The 21,623-nt window shown below is 42.3% G+C and overlaps 1 protein-coding gene across 1 annotated transcript; it reads right to left on the bottom strand.

The window, feature by feature from the left end:
- Nucleotides 1–6,137: 6,137 nt before the first annotated feature.
- Nucleotides 6,138–10,303, bottom strand: zgc:56585 (uncharacterized protein LOC393297 homolog). The gene is made up of 7 exons (XM_055935008.1): nucleotides 10,004–10,303; nucleotides 9,686–9,809; nucleotides 8,771–8,877; nucleotides 8,237–8,333; nucleotides 7,901–7,977; nucleotides 6,968–7,131; nucleotides 6,138–6,526 (listed from the first exon to the last, which is right to left on the bottom strand). Exons 1-7 carry the CDS (start codon nucleotides 10,094–10,096, stop codon nucleotides 6,376–6,378), a joined length of 813 nt encoding a protein of 270 aa, XP_055790983.1. The 5' UTR covers nucleotides 10,097–10,303; the 3' UTR covers nucleotides 6,138–6,375.
- Nucleotides 10,304–21,623: the final 11,320 nt, after the last annotated feature.

Genomic DNA, 21,623 nt, shown 5'->3' with positions numbered 1-21,623 from the left:
GGCTATATCAACCGATATGCTAAATAAAAAGTAACTACACTATGAAACTAAGAAATGATATAAAGAATGATAGTAAAAAGCTTTGGGGCACCTTAAATGAAATATTTGGGAAAAAAGCCAACTCCTTCATTTATTGAATCATCAAAGCCCACTGATATTGCAAAATACTTTAATGACGTTTTCATTGGAAAGATAAGCGAACTTAGGGATGACATGCCAGCAACAAACACTGACACTACACATCCAAGTATATAGGACCAAATTATGAAAGACAAGAATTGTACTTTTTAATTCTGTAAAGTCAGTGTGGAAGAGATGAAAAAATGATTGTTGTCTATCAACAATGACAAGCCACCAGGGTCAGACAATCTAGATGGAAAATTACTGAGGATAATAGCAGACGATATTGCCACATCTTCAATGTAAACCTAATAGAGAGCGTGTGCCCTCAGGCCTGGAGGGAAGCTAAAGTCATTCTGCTACCCAAGAACAGTAAAGCCCCCTTTACTGGCTCAAATAGTCAACCAATCAGCCTGTTACCAACCCTTAGTAAACTTCTGGGAAAAATATTTTGACCAGATACAATGCTATTTTACAGTAAACAAATTAACAACAGAATTTCAGCATGCTTATAAGGAAAAACACTCAACAAGCACAGCACTTAGACAAATTAATGATGATTGACTGACACCCCCTGCTATAATGTGGATAAAGAGTTACTTGTCTAACAGAACACAGAGGGTGTTCTTTAATGGAAGCCTATAAAATATAATCCAGTTAGAATCAGGAATTCCCCAGGGTAGCTGTTTAGGCCCCTTGCTTTTTTCAATTTTTACTAAACGACATGCCACTGACTGAGTAAAGCCAGAGTTTCTATGTATGCTGATGACTCAATACTATACACATCAGCTACTACAGCAACTGAAATGACTGCAACACTCAAAGAGCTGCAGTTAGTTTCAGAGTGGGTGGCAAGGAATAAGTTAACCCAAAATATTTCTAAAACTAAAAGCACTGTATTTGGAACAAAACTCACTAAACCTCAACTAATCTTGTAATAAATAATGTGGAAATTGAGCAAGTTGAGATGACTAAACTGCTTGGAGTAAAACTAGATTGTAAACTGTCATGGTCAAAACATATTGATGCGGTAGTAGCTAAGATGGGGAGAAGTCTGTCTATAATAAAGGGATGCTCTGCCTTCTTAACACTATCAACAAGGCAGGTCCTGCAGGCCCTAGTTTTGTCGCACCTTGACTACTGTTCAGTTGTGTGGTCAGGTGCCACAAAAAAGGTATTGGGAAAATTGCAATTGGCTCAGAACAGGGCAGCACTGCTGGCCCTTGGATGTACACAGGGAGCTAATATTAATAATATGCATGTCAATCTCTCCTGGCTGACAGTGGAGGAGAGATTGACTTCATCACTACTTTTATGAGAGGTATTGACATGTTGAATGGACCGAGCTGTCTGTCTAAACTACTGGAACACAGCTCGGACACCCATGCATACCCCCCAAGACATGCCACAAGAGGTCTTTTCACAGTCCCAAAGTACAGAACAGACTACGGGAGGCACACAGTACTACATAGAGCCATGATTACATGGAACTCTATTCCACATCAAGTAACTGACACAAGCAGTAAAATTAGATTTAAAAAACAGCTTATGGAACAACAGGGACTGTGAAGCAACAAACATTGTCAGACATGCATACGCACACACAATAACATACGCACTATACATACTCATGGATTTAGTACTGTAGATATGTGGTCGTGGCGGAGTAGGGGCCTGAGGGCACACAGTGTGTTGTGAAATCAATGAATGTATTGTAATGTTTTAAAATTGTATAAACTGCCTTAATTTTGCTGGACCCCAGGAAGAGTAGCTACTGCTTTGGCAGCAGCTAATGGGGATCCATAATTAATACAGGATTGTGTAAAAATTCTGGAAATTAGCTTTAGATGGCCCAACAAATTATGGGGGAGGACCATCAGAGGTTAAAACAAAAGTCTTGCCCCCGATTCTTTCCAATAGGAAAACCCTCTCAATCCCTCCTGCTAACACACATGGATCACTCCCAAACAATGTTTTGCTTTTACCCCCATTGTAAGGTTTAAAAACAAACATGATAACTTCTGTTCACAGGGATGCCATTCACACCAGTCTGAAGTCCTGAGCACTCTGGAGCAGGTTTTCGTCAAGGATCTCTCTGTACTTTGCTCCGTTTATCTTTCCCTCGATCCTGACCAGTCTCCCAGTCCTTGCCGCTGAAAAACATCCCCACAGCATGATGCTGCCATCACCATGCTTCACCGTAGGGATGATGCCAGGTTTCCCCAGACATAACACTTGGCAATCAGGCCAAAAAGAGTTCAATCTTGGTTTCATCAGACCAGAGAATCTTGTTTTTCATGGTTAGAGTCTTTAGGTTCCTTTTGGAAAACTCCAAGCAGGCTGTCAATGACCTTGTACTGAGGAGTGGCTTCCGTCTGGGCACTCTACCATAAAGGCCTGATTGGTGGAGTGCTGCAGAGATGGTTGTCCTTCTGGAAGCTTCTCCCATCTCCAGAGAGGAACTCTGGAGCGCTGTCAGTGACCATCGGGTTCTTGGTCACCTCCCTGACCAAGGCCCTTCTCCCCCGATTGGCCGGGCCAGCTCTAGGAAGAGTCCTGGTAGTTCCAAACTTCTTACATTTAAGAATGATGGAGGCCACTGTGTTCTTGGGGACCCTCAATGCTGCAGAAATGTTTTGGTACCCTTCCCCAGATCTGTTTCTTGACACAATCCTGTCTCGGAACTCTACGGACAATTCCTTTGACCTCATGGCTTGGTTTTTGCTCTGACATGCACTGTCAATGGTGGGACCTTATATAGACAGGTGTGTGTCCAATCAATTGAATTTAGCAAAGGTGGACTCCAATCAAGTTGTAGAAACATCAAGGACGATCAATGGAAACAGGATGCACCGGAGCCCAATTTTGAGTCTGATAGCAAAAGGTCTGAATACTTACACTACCTTTCAAAAGTTTGGGGTCACTTAGAAATGTCCTTGTTTTTGAAAGAAAAGCACATTTTTTGTCCATTAACATTAAATTGATCAGAAATAGTGTAGACATTGTCATTTACAACATTAACAATTGTATCTGAAAACAGCAGATTTTTATGGAATATCTACATAGGCGTAAAGAAGCCCATTATCAGCAACCATCACTCCTGTGTTCCAATGGCATGTTGTATTAGCTAATCCAAGTTTATACATTTTATAAGGCTAATTGATCATTAGAAAACCCTTTTGCAATTATGTTAGCAAAGCTGAAAACTGTTGTTCAGATTAAAGAAGAAATAAAACTGGCCTTCTTTAGACTAGTTGAGTATCTGGAGCATCAGCATTTGTGGGTTCGTTTACAGGATCAAAATGGCCAGAAATAAATTACTTTCTTCTGAAATTCATCAGTCTATTCTTGTTCTGAGAAATGAAGGTTATTCCATGTGAGAAATTGCCAAGAAACTGAAGATCTGGTACAACGCGGTGTACTACTCCCGTCACAGAACAGCGCAAACTGGCTCTAACCAGAATAGAAAGAGTGGGAGGCCCCAGTGCACAACTGAGCAAGAGGACAAGTACATTAGAGTGTCTAGTTTGAGAAACAGACGCTTCATAAGTCCTCAACTGGCAGCATCATTAAATAGTACCTGCAAAACACCTGTCTCAATGTCAAAAGTGAGGAGGCGACTCCGGGATGCTTGGGGCTTTTGTGGCCAGAGGGATGTCTCGGACCAAATGAGCGTAACGGATGGAAAAAGTCAGGTCACTCTCATCTGGGTCACGGCACCAAAGGTTATGGAAAACTCAATCGAAAGATTAAGGCAGAGACCATTTACTGGTTTTTTGGATTGCTTACACACTAAAATTAAAAGTAGTACACTATTAGCAAAACCTTACACTCAAGAAGCAAAACATCGGCCCATATTTGCACAACTATAAGCACATTGTCAACCTCACACTTGTTGCAAAACTCTACACACAGTGATTTGCAAAACACTAAACACACATTACACACAAAAATCTATCATGAAGTCACATCCTTGCAATACCAAAGCACTGACTGTCAAATTACCACACCGTCCAATCAATTGGTTCAACACAGTCATCAGGTGTGCAAACACTCGTTTGCTTAATTGTAGACACACCAATCAGGTGTATAAGCACTATAAAAAGCAGCAGGTGAGTTCATCGGTCTTCAAGCACAATGGAAAGAGTCAGAGAAAGAGTAAGACGAGGAGGAGGAGGACGAGGAGGAGAACGAGGAGGATGAGGAAGAGGAAGACAAGAAGGTGCTCAAACAGGACCGAATCTGACAAATGAGATCTGCGCAACACTGGTTGACCACGTTGTCAACCACGGCCTGACGTTGAGGGAGGCTGGACTGCGAGTACAGCCAAATCTAAGCCGATATACAGTGGCAAGTGTGATGAGAACATTTTGACTGGAAAATAGGTATTGTAAAAATATCATTATATCAAAAACATCTGCACGGTTTCAGTAACTGCTTACAGTACTGTATTCTATGCACTATCAGCACTTCTGTTACCTTTTCCTGTGAAATTACTGTACTATTGTATACTGGGTTTTTTTCTACATAGGCTTGAGGGTCAGGGACGACAAGGGGGAAGGCCTCCTATGTTCACAGAATAGCAAGAGAGGGAGATAGTAAACATGGTTTAGGCCAACAATGCTATAACACTCAAGCAGCTCCAAGCTAACATTGTCAATAACCACGCCATTTTCAACGATATCCATCAGGTCTCAATATCAACACTGGCACGCATCCTAAAAAAACAAACATATTCAAATGAAGCAAATTTATCGAGTGCCTTTCGAGCGCAATTCCGAAAGGGTGAAACGACTGCGGCATGATTATGCAGAGGTATGTATTCACTTTAGCAGTGTGATCTTGCATACTGTCTCATAATCTTTTACTGTACTGTAATATGTATACTAGATCTACACTGAACTACACAATTTTGCCTGACACTGTTTTTCAGAGTTTTACGAATGGATGGAGAGGAGAGCCAGCATGAGTTCATTTACGTAGATGAGGCTGGGTTCAACCTGACGTGAACACGAAGGAGGGGAAGAAACATCATTGGCCACAGGGCTATAGTCAATGTCCCAGGGCAACGTGGGGGTAATATAACACTTTGTGCAGCCATTACACAGAATAGGGTCCTCCACCGCCATGCCCATATGGGCCCTTACAACACAGCACTCATACTTACATTCTTGGACCAATTGCAAAACATAACAGCAGCAAATCAAATCGATCATATGCAATACATTGTTGTCTGGGACAATGTGTCTTTCCACCGCTCTGCTCTGGTTCAGAACTGGTTTCAGCAACATCCACATTTCACCGTCCTATATCTTCCACCATACTCTCCATTCCTCAACCCTATAGAAGAGTTTTTCTCGGCATGGCGGTGGAAGGTATATGATCTCCGTCTCCAGGCTGAGGTACCCCTCATCCAAGCCATGGAGGAGGCCTGTGACCAGATGGAGGTAGCAGCAATGCAAGGATGGATTCGTCATTCAAGACGTTTCTTTCCAAGGTGTCTTGCTAATGACAACATTGCCTGCGATGTTGATGAAATTCTCTGGCCAGATCCAGCTAGGCGAAGAGACAATGTCTAGTTATTTTATTTTTTGGAACTTACAATACGTAAAGTGACGTTTGGTTACAGTATTATGGATCTCCATGTCAACATTTTGGGCGTGTTGAGAAATAACTGAGTTTCTTCAGTCTGCAACATTGGTCTTGTGTAGTGTTTGGTGAATTTACATTATATTTGTACTTTGTTGATAGTAGCCTAATCTAATCATAGGGAAGTAGAAGTGCTATAAGTGTTTTAGGTTTATCACAGCAGAGTGTAACTCGTGCAGAGTATAGTAATGTGAAACGTGTGTGTTTCATATGGTAACAAAGTGTGGTTTTTAAAAAGAAGTGTATAGTTTTTACAAGAGTGTTTCATTTTGCAAAGGATCTGTAGTGTTTTGCTAATTGGGTGTAGTGTTTTGAAAACATGGGCCCTGTTTTGAAAATCGTGCATAAGCAATCAAAAAAAACTGTAATTGTATAATAGAAAAATCTTTAATCATGCAGCTGCGAGAATGAGATCTCTGATTTCACAGGGAAGAACTCGAAGAGTAAATGGTTACATGTCCCTTATATAGTGGGAGGTGATAATACAATCATGTTGTTTACACAATAGTTATTTCATACAAGCAACAGGTCCAGAACACCAGAACACACAGGTCCAGGCCTTGTGTTAGACTGCAGACATACCACCTAGCTGGGGGCGGGATTCTGCTACAGAGATGGGGCAAGGATACTGGGCAGCTGGGAAGCCAATTGGGGAAACGTTACATATGAAGCTCCCTCCTTCTGTACCAAAAGGGCCTCTCCGTTTCGACTCTCATCCGTCACCAGCTTCAAGAAGTTCTTGGCTACCTCGGAGACTCTGAAACGAAACATGTGACAACACGCCCTTAGCATACTGTAAAACAGATCAACCCGCTCCGCTCTTCCCTACATAGCAGTGAGCACGGAGCACACAAACCTGCCTACAGGTTGCAACACTGACAAGCCCCTGTTGTTACTAGTGAATTCTCTGGATGGTATGGGTAATGGAGCAATATTCTGGATTGTTATCAGTTGACTGTCTTACAAACCACGCAAGGTATTAACGTCTATTTGTTTGTGGGATGCGATTTTGTAGCATACTGTCATTGTGTAAATCACCACAACACTGTAGTTTAGTAGGTAGTTTGTTCACTGCTCTAAATGTGTTAGTGTTCATTGTAAGTGTGTGTGCTTCTGTGCTGTAGTAGGCTACATGGGGTGGGGGTAACGAACCAAACACTGCCCGTCTAATGAAAGGGGCTGGGGAGGATAGACTCACTCAAGCACACCAAACTTTTCCAGTAGTTTCTCTGCCACTCCCCTCAGACCTGCGAACTGTCCCGCAGTCGCCTCTGAACTCAGGGAGGAGAGGATGGCGGTTTGGACGAATGCAGGGCAGAGGACATTAATTCGCACCCCGTAGTCACACAAACAAGAGACATCCTGTCAGAAAACACACACAAGCATCAGTCCCCGTTTACTGTCCACTGACACAGGGAACCAAAATTGAGCATGAGGAACTAACGTTCAGCTATTATTTTTATTGTGGTTTTCCTGTGCAAATGATCAAATGTCCCGCTACCACGTTCTCTCACAGTTACAATGCAAATGCAGCAGATAGCAGGAAAAGGAGATGTCATTTTTGTTACCCTGGTTGTCTGTGCTGCAGAGATATAAGCAATCGCCTTTCTGATCTGATGTCTGCTTTTACTCAAAGATACTTAAGTGCTCTGAAGGATCTAAATCAAACCTGTGGTGCATCCCAAATGGCACCCTATTGTGCACTACTTTTGACCAGGGCCCATAGAGACGCCACATTTGGGACAAATCCTAATTGTGTCCTAATAGTCTAATAATCTACATACTCTGGCTCTTTGGAATCAATTGACTTCACACAGTGCATGATCAAAATAAGCATGTGAAGTCACACTGAGAAATTGTCTACGCCCCCATGCCTAGAACCCCGAGTTTTTCCTGACCATGTGGCCTTGCAAGGAAAAACTCAAGGCCCTTGGTAGAACCTATTACTGTAGAAACTCCTGGCCATTTGCTTTTCCCAATCCTCCTGCCTTTAGATGCCCCTGTGATCAGTGTCTCACCCCTGGGTGGAGAGAATGATGAAGGCTGTTGTCAAAACATCTGTTTGTTTGACCTCTGCAGCTGCTAAAGACCGAGTGGAACACACCATTTCCTGATTCTAAGAGGGACATACCGCCATAGCCCGACTGAACCCCACCACCCCGTGTTTGGTGGCTGTGTAGATGGGAGCAGTCAGCAGAGGACCCAGACCTATGGAAAGGCAGAGAACCTTCATTTCAGTCAGATGTCAAAACTGAAGACACAAGATATGCATCCCAAATTGCACACTATTCCCTATTTAGTGCACTACTTTTGACCAGGGCCCATAGGACTCTAGTCAAAAGTTGTGCACTTAATGTTCCAAAATGATGGTGAATCGAGTGCCATTTGGGTATCGGGAGTAGGCCAAGGAACTCTTGAATTGTCACTATAATAACTGAAGTGGAAGTACATAAAATGGACACTGTACCTGCCATAGACGCTACGTTGACGATGACCCCTCCCTGCCCTCTGTTCTGCTTTTTCATGTGCTGGAGAGCCAGATACGTGCCTCTCACCACTCCATTCTGTAGGGCAGCACAGGATGATCATAAGAGTACAGCAGCCAAATGTGCTTAACATTATGGAATGGAAACAATCTGAACATTTAAGAGAGTATTCCCAAAATAAAAACAAGACATACAAATGGAAAAGTCATAAAAGATGAAAAATAAGAAAATAACTGCCATAAAACAATCAGAACAGCAATGACAATACATATTCATACCAACCACTGAACATACTTTTCATACATGTGTTTTCTATATGTACGGTGTGTATCTTACACAGACAAGACAAGTTCTGTCACGTATAATCTTATATACGAGCACTTCATAGGCAAAATATTCGACGCTTTTTTCCCGACTGCTCAGCTAACCACCAACATTGGTTTTGGCAACAGCTTCCCTGAAGACTCAGAATAAACTCCGTACTAATGCAACAGAAAAAAAAAACTTAATCTTACGAGGTTTATAGACACACATTTCTCCCAGTTCGTCTCATCGATGATACCAGCGTTGTTGCAGACGATGTCTAAGCCCCCAAACGTCTCTACCGTTTTCTCAAAGGCATCTGTCAACAGAATATAAATAGAAATGTCACCATGAGCTGCAAAGTGAAGAAAAGGGTGCGAGAGGATTTACTTCTCACTTGTTATTTTGGGTGTGTTAGTAAATTCAATCTGGAGTGACAGAGTGCGCTCAGGGCGTTCTTAAATTCAGAGTGTTGTTAGATTGTCCGGAAATTCCAAGCGTTGGTGACTGTAACTGTGCTGCTGAAAACAATTTAATTACGCTTTTTTTCAGACGTTTACTGACACCGGCCATATTCAACGGGGTTTGAGCGATTGTAAATTCATCAGTTGTTCTACGCTCTGGCACACTCCAACGAGAATGAAATCGGATAGATAGCCAGAGTGAATTTACAAACGCACCCTTTAGTGAAGGGAAGTCCTTCCCGGTATTACTGTCAGAACTTTGCGTTGACAAAGATACCGTATTAGCTTCTTTTTGAATCTACGTAGTAATACATTGGAACCACTCTGTTGATTTGAGGGTAAATAGTCCATACATTACATAAACAACTGTTCTGTTCCTTGAGGAATTAGTGTGCCTAAAAAAGCACACAAGAATGCAGCATAGAAGGCGATCCACACTTTCAGCCTGGCTGTAGGCTTATACTTCTCACTTCTGTAGTCTATATGACTGGAGTGTGTTGGAAAGTAAAACCCAATTGCTGGTCAAAGTTCATCAAACATATTCCAACAAGATGTATAGATTGGAATAATTGTATTTTTCCCAGAGGAAACTTCAGTTGTGGCAAGTCGATAATTGTAGCCTAATATTTATCTTTGTTCATCAACATTATCGGAAATCACTACCTTTTAGTTGTTCCTCAGATTCAACGGTGCAGGTAAGAAACAGTGTTCTGTCTGGTCCATATTCTTTATCAAAGGCAGCCTTCAAATTCTTCCCCCCTGACTCATTTATATCCAACAGGGCTACCTAAACATACAGGACAACCAATATATTACTTTTACTAAAGAAAATCATGTAACATCGAATAAATCTATTTTGATGACGTTTTTTTCTTTTAATATTAGAAATCATTTACAAAACGTAACGCACATTGTAGCATGTATTCTGACAGTGAAAAACAAACCAGTTTCATTGATGACAACACTGACGCGCACTCTTACCTTTGCTCCTTCTTGCAAAAGAATTTCTGAGAAACCTTTTCCCAAACCTTCCGCCGCACCAGTCACTAAAGCCACTTTGCCATGTAACGCCATCACTGAAACAAGGTAGCCTAATAAGCAGAGAAGACGCGGTAACAAACTTCTTCAAACTCACACAAGAACTATACTTTTGAAGTCGCGGAGAAATGTTCTAAACTCAGTGCTGAGTCCATGTCAGAAGCGACCTGATTTGGCAATCAAAATCCTTCAATGACGTCAGATCGTTAGTTGTAGAATAGCGCACGCGCATTGTAGAACGGGGGTACACCTTCAGCAAAGACAGTACAGTATGAAGATAGGCTAAAACTGCTTCTGCAATAATTATCCCCGATCACGTAGGCGATGTCATGGCTCAGTTGGCTAGCAAAGGTCATGCGTAGAAACACGTCATTGGGTCCAAAGGCCGTCTCGTGCCGAACTGCGCATGTGTGAGCCGTCAAATCAAAGGCACTCCGACTTAAAGTAGTTTTTTGACGAAAATGAAAACGTGTCAGTTTGTCACTTTCACGAGGTTGGAGTAATAACATGTTCAACTACTTAAGACATTGGCTCGAATCTAGGTTGTGCCTTTAGATTTCGAGAAAATGAATAACTAAGTAAAGAAATAGCATTTCTCTTACCCCAAACTCCGGCCTGAAATCTTTGGTCTGTTTCGCGATGTTGCGCCTCTGAGTTTAGAAACTCTGTGCCTTCAGGCTACAATTTTGGGGGGCACTGTCCTTGGACCCTTAGTTATGGCTTACTAAAAACCTTTAGCTAATAATATTAGCATAATTGGCTGTATTACGTATTTTATGCAAAACTTTTTAAACAGATTGAAAATAGCTGTTATAGTCTGAATCATTATGGAATGAAGAAAATACTGTATACTGGAGTCATAAATCAAATCAAATGTATTTATATAGCCCTTCTTACATCAGCTGATATATCAAAGTGCTGTACAGAAATCCAGCCTAAACCTAAAACCCCAAACAGCAAGCAATGCAGGTGTAGAAGCACGGTGGCTAGGAAAAACTCCCTAGAAAGGCCAAAACCTAGGAAGAAACCTAGAGAGGAACCAGGCTATGAGGGGTGGCCAGTCCTCTTCTGACTGTGCCGGGTGGAGATTATAACAGAACATGGCCAAGATGTTCAAATGTTCATAAATGACCAGCATGGTAAAATAATAATAATCACAGTAGTTGTCGAGGGTGCAACAAGTCAGCACCTCAGGAGTAAATGTCAGTTGGCTTTTCATAGCCGATCATTGAGAGTCCCTCTACCGCTCCTGCTGTCTCTAGAGAGTTGAAAACAGCAGGTCTGGGACAGGTAGCACGTCCTGTGAACAGGTCAGGGTTCCATAGCCGCCGGCAGAACAGTTGAAACTGGGGCAGCAGCACGGTCTGGTGGACTGGGGACAGCAAGGAGTCATCTTGCCAGGTAGTCCTGAGGCACGGTCCTAGGGCTCAGGTCCTCAGAGAGAGAAAGACAGAATTAGAGAGAGCATACCTAAATTCACACAGGACACTGGATAAGACAGGAGAAGTACTCCAGGTATAACCAACTGACCCTAGCCCCCCGACACATAAACTACTGCAGCATAAATACTGGAGGCTGAGACAGGAGGGGTCAGAAGACACTGTGGCCCCATCCGATGATACCCCCAGACAGGGCCAAACAGGAAGGATATAACCCCACCCACTTTGCCAAAGCACAGCCCCCACACCACTAGAGGGATATCTTCAACCACCAACTTACCATCCTGAAACAAGGCCGAGTATAGTCCACAAAGATCTCCGCCACGGCACAACCCAAGGGGGGCGCCAACCCAGACAGGAAGACCACATCAGCGACTCAACCCACTCAAGTGACGCACCCCTCCTAAGGACGTCATGGAAGAGCACCAGTAAGCCAGTGATGCAGCACCTGTAATAGGGTTATAGGCAGAGAATCCCAGTGGAGAAAGGGGAACCGGCCAGGCAGAGACAGCAAGGGCAGTTCGTTGCTCCAGAGCCTTTCCGTTCACCTTCACACTCCTGGGCCAGACTACACTCAATCATATGACCTACTGAAGAAATTAGTCTTCAGTAAAGACTTAAAGGTTGAGACAGAGTCTGCGTCTCTTACATGGGTAGGCAGACCATTCCATAAAAATGGAGCTCTATAGGAGAAAGCCCTGCCTCCAGCTGTTTGCTTAGAAATTCTAGGGACAATTAGGAGGCCTGCGTCTTGTGACCGTAGCGTACGTGTAGGTATGTACGGTAGGACCAAATCGGAAAGATTGGTGGGAGCAAACCCATGCAATGCTTTGTAGGTTAGCAGTAAAACCTTTAAATCAGCCCTTATCTTAACAGGAAGCCAGTGTAGGGAGGCTAGCACTGGAGTAATATGATAAAACATTTTGGTTCTAGTCAGGATTCTAGCAGCCGTATTTAGCATAAACTGAAGTTTATTTAGTGCTTTATCCGGGTAGCCGGAAAGTAGAGCATTGCAGTAGTCTAACCTAGAAGTAACAAAAGCATGGTGTAACGGCAGTCTAAGTCGTCCTCCTCCCCAGGAGAGGAGAGGCGAGAAGGATCTGAGGACCAATGTGCAGCGTTGTAATTTTCCATTATTTAATTTACACAAAACAAGACACTATACAAAATGACAAAACAAACTAACCGTCACAGTCCTAGCTGGTGCAGACAAACACAGAGACAGGAAACAACCACCCACAATCCCAACACAAAACAAGCCACCTATATATGATTCTCAATCAGGGACAACGATTGACAGCTGTCTCTGATTGAGAACCATATTAGGCTGAACACAGAAACAGACTAACTAGACACACAACATAAAATTCCCACCCAGCTCACGTCCTGACCAACACTAAACAAGCAAAACACATAAGAACAGTGGTCAGGACGTTACACATGGATTCATTTTTCTGCATCATTTTTGTACAGAAAGTTTCTGATTTTTGCAATGTTACGTAGATGGAACAGTCTTGATATGTTCGTTGAAAGAGAGATCAGGGTCCAGAGTAACGCAGAGGTCCTTCACAGTTTTATTTGAGACGACTGTACAACCATCAAGATTAATTGTCAGATTCAACAGATTATCTCTCTGTTTCTTGGGACCTAGAACAAGCATCTCTGTTTTGTCCGAGTTTAAAAGTAGAAAGTTTGGGGGCCTCCCGGGTGGCGCAGTGGTCTCGCGCACTGCATCGCAGCGCTAGCTGAGACTCTGGGTTCGCGCCCAGGCTCTGTCGCAGCCGGCCGCGACCGGGAGGTCTGTGGGGCGATGCACAATTGGCCTAGCGTCGTCCGGGTTAGGGAGGGTTTGGCCGGTAGGGATATCCTTGTCTCATCGGGCACCAGCGACTCCTGTGGCGTGCCGGGCGCAGTGCATGCTAACCAAGGTTGCCAGGTGCATGGTGTTTCCTCCAACACATTGGTGCGGCTGGCTTCCGGGTTGGATGCGCGCTGTGTTAAGAAGCAGTGCGGCTTGGCTTGGCTTGGTTGGGTTGTGTTTCGGAGGACGCATGGCTTTCGACCTTCGTCTCTCCCGAGCCCGTATGGGAGTTGTAGCGATGAGACAAGATAGTAACTTCTAACAATTGGATACCACGAAAAAGGGGGTAAAATTTAAATTAAGAAAAGTAGAAAGTTTACAGCCATCCACTTCCTTATGTCTGAAACACAGGCTTCTAGCGAGGGCAATTTTGGGGCTTTACCATGTTTCATTGAAATGTACAGCTGTGTGTACATTTCATAACTGCATAGCAGTTATGTTTTCGAATGACATCCCCAAGAGGTAAAATATATAGTGAAAACAATAGTGGTCCTAAAACGGAACCTTGAGGAACACTGAAATTTACAGTTGATTTGTCAGAGGACAAACCATTCACAGAGACAAATTCATATCTTTCCGACAGATAAGATCTAAACCAGGCCAGAACTTGTCCGTGTAGACCAATTTGGGTTTCCAATCTCACCAAAATAATTTGGTGATCGATGGTATCAAAAGCAGCACTAAGGTCTAGGAGCACGAGGACAGATGCAGAGCCTCGGTCTGACGCCATTAAAAGGTAATTTACCACCTTCACAAGTGCAGTCTCAGTGCTATGATGGGGTCTAAAACCAGACTGAAGCATTTCGTATACATTGTTTGTCTTCAGGAAGGCAGTGCGCAACAGCTTTTTCTAAAATTTTAGGGAGGAATGGAAGATTCGATATACGCCAATAGTTTATTATATTTTCTGGGTCAAGGTTTGGCTTTTTCAAAAGAGGCTTTATTACTGCCACTTTTAGTGAGTTTGGTACACATCCGGTGGATAGAGAGACGTTTATTATGTTCAACATAGGAGGGCCAAGCACAGGAAGCAGCTCTTTCAGTAGTTTAGTTGGAATAAGGTCCAGTATGCAGATTTGAGGGTTTAGAGGCCATGATTATTTTCATCATTGTGTCAAGAGATATATTACTAAAACACTTGAGTGTCTCCCTTGATCCTAGGTCCTGGCAGAGTTGTGCAGACTCAGGACAGCTGAGCTTTGGAGGAATACGCAGATTTAAAGAGGAGTCCGTAATTTGCTTTCTATTGATCATGATCTTTTCCTCAAAGAAGTTCATGAATTTATTACTGCTGAAGTGAAAGCCATCCTCTCTTGGGGAATGCTGGTTTTTAGTTAGCTTTGCGACAGTATCAAAAATAAATGTAGGATTGTTCTTATTTTCCTCAATTAATTTGGAAAAATAGGATGATCGAGCAGCAGTGAGGGCTCTTCAATACTGCACGGTACTGTCTTTCCAAGCTAGTCGGAAGACTTCCAGTTTGGTGTGGCGCCCTTTTCGTTCCAATTTTCTGGAAGCTTGCTTCAGAGCTCGGGTATTTTCTGTATACCAGGGAGCTAGTTTCTTATGACAAATCGTTTTTAGTTTTTAGGGGTGCAACTGCATCTAGGGTATTGCACAAGGTTAAATTGAGTTCCTCAGTTAGGTGATTAACTGATTTTTGTCCTCTGACGTCATTGGGTAGGCAGAGGGAGTCTGGAAGGGCATCAAGGAATCTTTGGGTTGTCTGAGAATTTATAGCACAACTTTTGATGCTCCTTGGTTGGGGTCTGAGCAGATTATTTGTTGCGATTGCAAACGTAATAAAATGGTGGTCCGATTGTCCAGGGTTATGAGGAAAAACATTAAGATCCACAACATTTATTCCATGGGACAAAACTAGGTCCAGAGTATGACTGTGGCAGTGAGTAGGACCAGAGACATGTTGGACAAAACCCACTGAGTCGATGATGGCTCCGAAAGCCTTTTGGAGTGGGTCTGTGGACTTTTCCATGTGAATATTAAAATCACCAAAAATTAGAATATTATCTGCTATGACTACAAGGTCCGATAGGAATTCAGGGAACTCAGAGAGGAACGCTGTATATGGCCCAGGAGGCCTGTAAACAGTAGCTATAAAAAGGGATTGAGTAGGCTGCATAGATTTCATGACTAGATGCTCAAAAGACGAAAACGTCGTTTTTTTGTTGGTAAATTGAAATTTGCTATCGGAAATGTTAGCAACACCTCCGCCTTTGCTGGATGCACGGGGGATATGGTCACTAGTGTAACCATTTAACACAGTAAATTCATCAGGCTTAAGCCATGTTTCAGTCAGGCCAATCACATCAAGATTATGATCAGTGATTAGTTCATTGACTATAACTGCCTTTGAAGTGAGGGATCTAACATTAAGTAGCCCTATTTTGAGATGTGATGTATCACGATCTCTTTCAATAATGGCAGGAATGGATGAGGTCTTTATTCTAGTGAGATTGCTAAGGCGAACACCGCCATGTTTAGTTTTGCCCAACCTAGGTCGAGGCACTGACACAGTCTCAATGGGGATAGCTGAGCTGACTACACTGACTGTGCTAGTGGCAGACTCCACTAAGCTGGCAGGTTGGCTAACAGCCTGCTGCCTGGCCTGCACCCTATTTCATTGTGGAGCTAAGGGAGTTAGAGCCCTGTCTATGTTCGTAGATAAGATGAGAGCACCCCTCCAGCTAGGATTGAGTCCGTCACTCCTCAACAGGCCAGGCTTGGTCCTGTTTGTGGGTGAGTCCCAGAAAGAAGGCCAATTATCTACAAATTCTATCTTTTGGGAGGGGCAGAAAACAGTTTTCAACCAGCGATTGAGTTGTGAGACTCTGCTGTAGAGCTTATCACTCCCCCTAACTGGGAGGGGGCCAGAGACAATTACTCGATGCCGTCACATCTTCACATCGATGCCGTCACACAGCTGATTTACACGCTGAAGCTATGTTGCACTTGGTGACCTCTGACTGTTTCATCCTAACATCGTTGGTGCCGACGTGGATAACAATATCTCTATACTCTATAGACTCGCCAGTTTTAGCCAGCACCATCTTCAGATTAGCCTTAACGTCGGTAGCCCTGCCCCCTGGTAAACAGTGTATGATCGCTGGATGATTCGTTTTAAGTCTAATACTGCGGGTAATGGAGTCGCCAATGACTAGGGTTTTCAATTTGTCAGAGCTAATGGTGGGAGCCTTCGGCGTCTCAGACCCCGTAACGGGAGGAGTAGAGGCCAGAGAAGGCTCGGCCTCTGACTCCGACTTGCTGCTTAATGGGGAGAACCGGTTGAACGTTTCTGTCGGCTGAATGAGCGACACCGGTTGAGCATTCCTAGAGCATTTCCCTCCAGAAGCCATGAAAAAGTTGTCCGGCTGCAGGGACTGTGCGAGGGGATTTATACTAACGTTACTATCTGTACTTACTGGTGGCACAGATGCTGTTTCATCCTTTTCTACACTTAAATTATCATTGCCTAACGATTGCATCTGAAGCTGGGCTTGCAGCACAGCTATCCTCTCCGTAAGGCGATCGTTCTCCTGTATACTATGAGTACAGCGACTGCAATTAGAAGGCATCATGTTAATGTTACTACTTAGCTTCGGCTGTTGGAAGTCCAGACGAACCATGTCCAGATAAAACGTACAGAGTGAAAAAGTTGAGTGAGGGAAAAACTAAAAATATAAACGTAATTAAAAAGTAAAAAACGTAAAGTTGTCAGGTAGCAAAGTAAGGTTGGCAACAAAACGCACAGCAGCACAAAAACAAGTCTGCAAGTTATTTTGTTTTGAGATCCTAGGTATGTATATTTCTATATATTATTTTGAAATTCACAAATCTTGATCTTCTTTCTCTCCAAAGTCCAACCTACAGCAATACATTCCTCCCTTTACAGTACCTACCCTTACAGAAACATAATACTGTAGTTGCATATTTGACCACTAGATGGGAGTACATAATCATGTGTCATAATAGTCTGTCAATGCTTCTTTTACTTCCTCCCTTTTCCTTAAAGAGCTCTGGTAGGAGCTCTCACCCATCAAGACTTCTGAGATCAGTATTGATGTAGGAAAGGTTATAAAAAAGGAAGCCAAGTGAACTATGTAAATACATCTGCAGTCCTCTGTCATTCTGTATTGGAACTGTCAATGTTCTATATTGGTTGTGTTTCAACAAGTAAGCGCAGTCTTTAGACATGCTCATCATGAAAAGGTTACAAGATTTTTTTAAAAACATCATTGTTATGTTGACAACAGACACTATTGTGAAAAATAAGGACAATAATTAAAAGTGCCTATACAATTCAATCAATCAAATGTTCTCAGCACACTATAACAATTATTTCAAAATGAAATATTACTTCTTCCATAGTTAAATACCACAACTTTTGAAAAAAATAAGCATAAAAAACAAAAAGAAATGCATAAAACAATATAAGCATGTGTCAAAAGCTCAATGCATGATTAATAGAGTCTCTGCCAGGTCACTCATGATACAAGTCAGTATTCAACATCCATCCATTTCTGCCTTGTTAAATAAAGGTTAAATAAATAAATAAAAATACAATTCTGAGGACGTTGGGAGATGATGTGGAAACTGGCCACAGCAATAGAAAGTTATTCTTGTTTTAAGCCTATCCCAACCCTTAACCTTTACCTTAACCACTCAGAGTTAGTTCCTAATTTTAACCCTAACCTTAAAAATGTGAAGTTAATGCCTAAACTTAACCTTAAACACTTCACACTTTTACATTTGGAAGAACTCCGAAAATAGAAGTTTGAGAAACATGGATGAACGTCTAATTCTGACGTGAGACTGTGAGAACTAGTTGTCTATCTACTGTATTCACTATCTGTGTGTGTTCTCTTGGTCATCTTTCTGTGAGGGACGATAGGAGGGAGGGGGGTAGCAGAACTATCAGTTTCTGTCACGTATGGCACACCCTACCCTGATAGCTGTTCCTCCACTCACTGGGAGGGGTTGATTACAGGAACATCCCACAGACAGACAGCACACTGGGAGTTCACTATTCATAAACTTCCCATCAGAATAACTGGTTATATTCAAAACCAAAACACATCAACTCCACTGTAACTCCACAGTAAATGTAGGCCTATACTCCCTCACTCACCAGGGTACCTGATTACAGGAGCATCCCACAGCACACTGTGAGATTACTGTTCATAACCCGACCTCCCCACCAGAGGAGCTAGTTATATTCAAAACCAAAACACATCAACTCCACTGAATAGCCAAATGTAGGCCTGGCTATACACTACTCCTTATTCATCAAGGTATCAGAATTGCTGCTCAATCTTACCTAGGATCTAAAGTGCATGGTGTGTGTGTGTGTGTGTGTGTGTGTGTGTGTGTGTGTGTGTGTGTGTGTGTGTGTGTGTGTGTGTGTGTGTGTGTGTGTGTGTGTGCGCACCCTTCTCCTCTTTCCAAATAGGAGAAACCTGAATATTAGGTTCCCTCTCTACCCAAGGGGATTAAATAGGACTGTTGCCAGAAGGGTTTTAGTAAGCATACTTGACAAGAGTGTGCATGCCTTCGAATCTTTTTAAAATAATAACACTCCGTCATTGGCCTACTTATGATAACATGTCAGCTAAGTAACATCCATTCATGATTTTTCCAATACAGTTATGTTATGCAAATGTGAAAGGATGGACAATTTGCCAGTTACATTATTGTGAATTATTTTATGATGGGTTTAATTAAACAGGATTTCCACAAACACAATGCAGCTTGAGGGACTGAGTGGAAGTGGTGGTAATACAGATGTAGGATCTTAATTTGAGCCAGTTTGCTACTGCAGGAAAATAAAAAAAAATGTGAATCATTATGTGGAATATTATGAATGGACATTTTTGTAGGGTTGATACATTTTTCTTTAGGGCAAATCAAGTCTGAATTTTCTAAGTGTAAATTATACACGTTAGAAGCCTTTTTAAAAGACAGGACAATTCTCAGCAACAAAAGAGTGATCAAATGAAGATCCTACATTTTGTAGTGAAACGGCCCATTGCCTTCCTGGGAGACTGAGATAGCACCAGCTGGCTTAGCAAACAACCGATCGATAGAATGAATGCGCTAGTAATCTAGTTAACACCGGTAAAGTTGTCTGTTTAGTTTAGGGATCAGGGAGAAAACACAATAACTCCAAAACAGTGGAAAGATTGGTCCTGTGCAAAATGTGTTCAAGAAAATAAAAAACTGAGAACGCGATGAAACGCGTTTTCGATAAGACTTCAGTTCATCTTGGGCGCATATTTGAGATGTGGTTGAAATACGGTCTGCTTGCAGAACAGTGTCAAAGAAAACACATTACACACGCATTCACATTTTCTAAAGAGATGCTGAAAGAAAAAGGTCATATTTCTCCACACCTGTTCCCGAGACAAAATGGACATTTGTTGTATCATTTTACTGCAAGAAATGCATAATTATGCAGGAGTTAATATTATATTGCGCTACATATGAGAGTTCATAGGCCTACAGTAAGTGTCCATATTTCAGTTACTTTTCATTTAACCCATATTAATTTAAACTAGGCATATTCTGTTTATTCATGGGCACAGGGAAACTCATGAATGGGATATCAAAGGTGCGTGTAAACAGCTTATCCAGAATAAGACCTTAAGCGGGATATGAGCTACTATCCGGAATACCGTGCGCATGTAAACTTAGTTGGTGATAGGTCAGTTGATATTGTTCAATATATCCACACAATTACTATTCATGAAATACTCTGGTCCTAAATATCACCTGGGTTTTATTATTTATTTAACATCTAATTTCCTTCAAAATGTCATCAATTCCAGAGCTTTTTGTATAAAGGGAAACTTTTTCACACAACCAATTGGAAAATACTCTCATGTGTTCTTCTTCAAATATCATACCTTTAGAAGTAATATTATCAATAACTATTACACAAACTGTATGTATGAGTATCAATAACAAGCATCAGTTTTGCTGAGTACACTGAATCCGTCCACTCCACCCCTGCCCAGCAAGTAGCACTTTCACATATCCATTGTAATTGTTTCAGATGCTTCTCATTCAGACAGTATGGGCACACTGGGTGACAGTATCACTGTCTCTCTCTGTCTATTCTCTCTGGCCTTTCGCTGAGCTGCAACGGACCGTTTGCCCTCATAGCCAACCAAGGGATCCTATAAAAAAGTAGGGCCTGAATTTTTTCTGACCACCTGGTCTAACCGGGACAAACTCCAGGGCCTACTTATTTATAGCTTATAACTACAGGACCCGGACTTTTCCCTGGTCGGGTAACGTGGCCAGGAAAAACTCAGGGCTATATCACAAAAGCATAATATGGTAGTAGTGCTCCATACTGAAAGCCTAGTTGAAAAGATCAAGCTGAGCTTACATCTAGATATGAATCACATTCAGGGGTTTACTAGTATATCTCCAGTCAATCACATTTCAGATTTTACACACTGTGGCATTTGATTCGACAGCCTACGCTCTGTTTGCATTAGCTTGGAGCTTGGTCCGCTAAGATCATTCAGGTGACTCTAAATTAAATCCACTTATATTCCCCAGTTCAATCAATCAATCAAATGTATTTATAAAGCCCTTCTTACATCAGCTGATGTCACAAAGTGCTGTACAGAAACTCAGCCTAAAAGCTGTTTACAAATGGATTACGTTATAAGGTATTTTATTTGTGTGTAATTCTAGAGTATTTTTTTCTCTCTCTCTCTGTCTAGTTTAGAACAAATGTAATATTTACAGATCCCATAATGGGACTGTATTAAATATATTCTAACCACAACATCGCTCCTAGTTGCCTCCCCTCTGCCTGAGCAGCAGCTCCACAATGCCCCCAGCATGCATTGCTTACGGAGCAATTCCCCTATTTAAAGCTTTCAATTGTGATTTGCTGACCAGTTGCTGACTTTAGTTTTTATCCCTGTAGCCCATGGCCATTTAACTGACGATTAAATTACTAAAGAGCTCCAATAGACTGGACAATGCCAGAGAGCTTTACATGTCACTGATGTCATCGGCTGTAAAGAATAGGATTCTGCAGTGGGTCAGAATATCACTGTGCTTACAACAAGAAGCCACCACAGGGTGGGGAGAGAGAGAGAGTGTGTGGTTGTGTGTGTGTGTGTGTGTGTGTGTGTGTGTGTCTGTGTGTGTGTGTGTGTGTGTGTGTGTGTGTGTGTGTGTGTGTGTGTGTGTGTGTGTGTGTGTGTGTGTGTGTGTGTGTGTGTGT

Source organism: Salvelinus fontinalis, chromosome 9, assembly GCF_029448725.1.
Source record: "Salvelinus fontinalis isolate EN_2023a chromosome 9, ASM2944872v1, whole genome shotgun sequence".
Lineage (NCBI taxonomy): Eukaryota > Metazoa > Chordata > Actinopteri > Salmoniformes > Salmonidae > Salvelinus > Salvelinus fontinalis.
The sequence above is the reverse complement of the archived record's forward strand: the minus strand, read 5'-3'. Positions and strand labels throughout refer to the sequence as shown.

Coding starts and splice junctions, on each gene's coding strand:
- zgc:56585 (XM_055935008.1), bottom strand. CDS start 10,096: ATGGCGTTACATGGCAAAGTGGCTTTAGTGACTGGTGCGGCGGAAGGT. Junction 9,810..10,003: donor TTTTGCAAGAAGGAGCAAAG/GTAAGAGTGCGC, acceptor CTGTATGTTTAG/GTAGCCCTGTTGGATATAAA. Junction 8,334..8,770: donor AATGTGTGTCTATAAACCTC/GTAAGATTAAGT, acceptor GCTGCCCTACAG/AATGGAGTGGTGAGAGGCAC.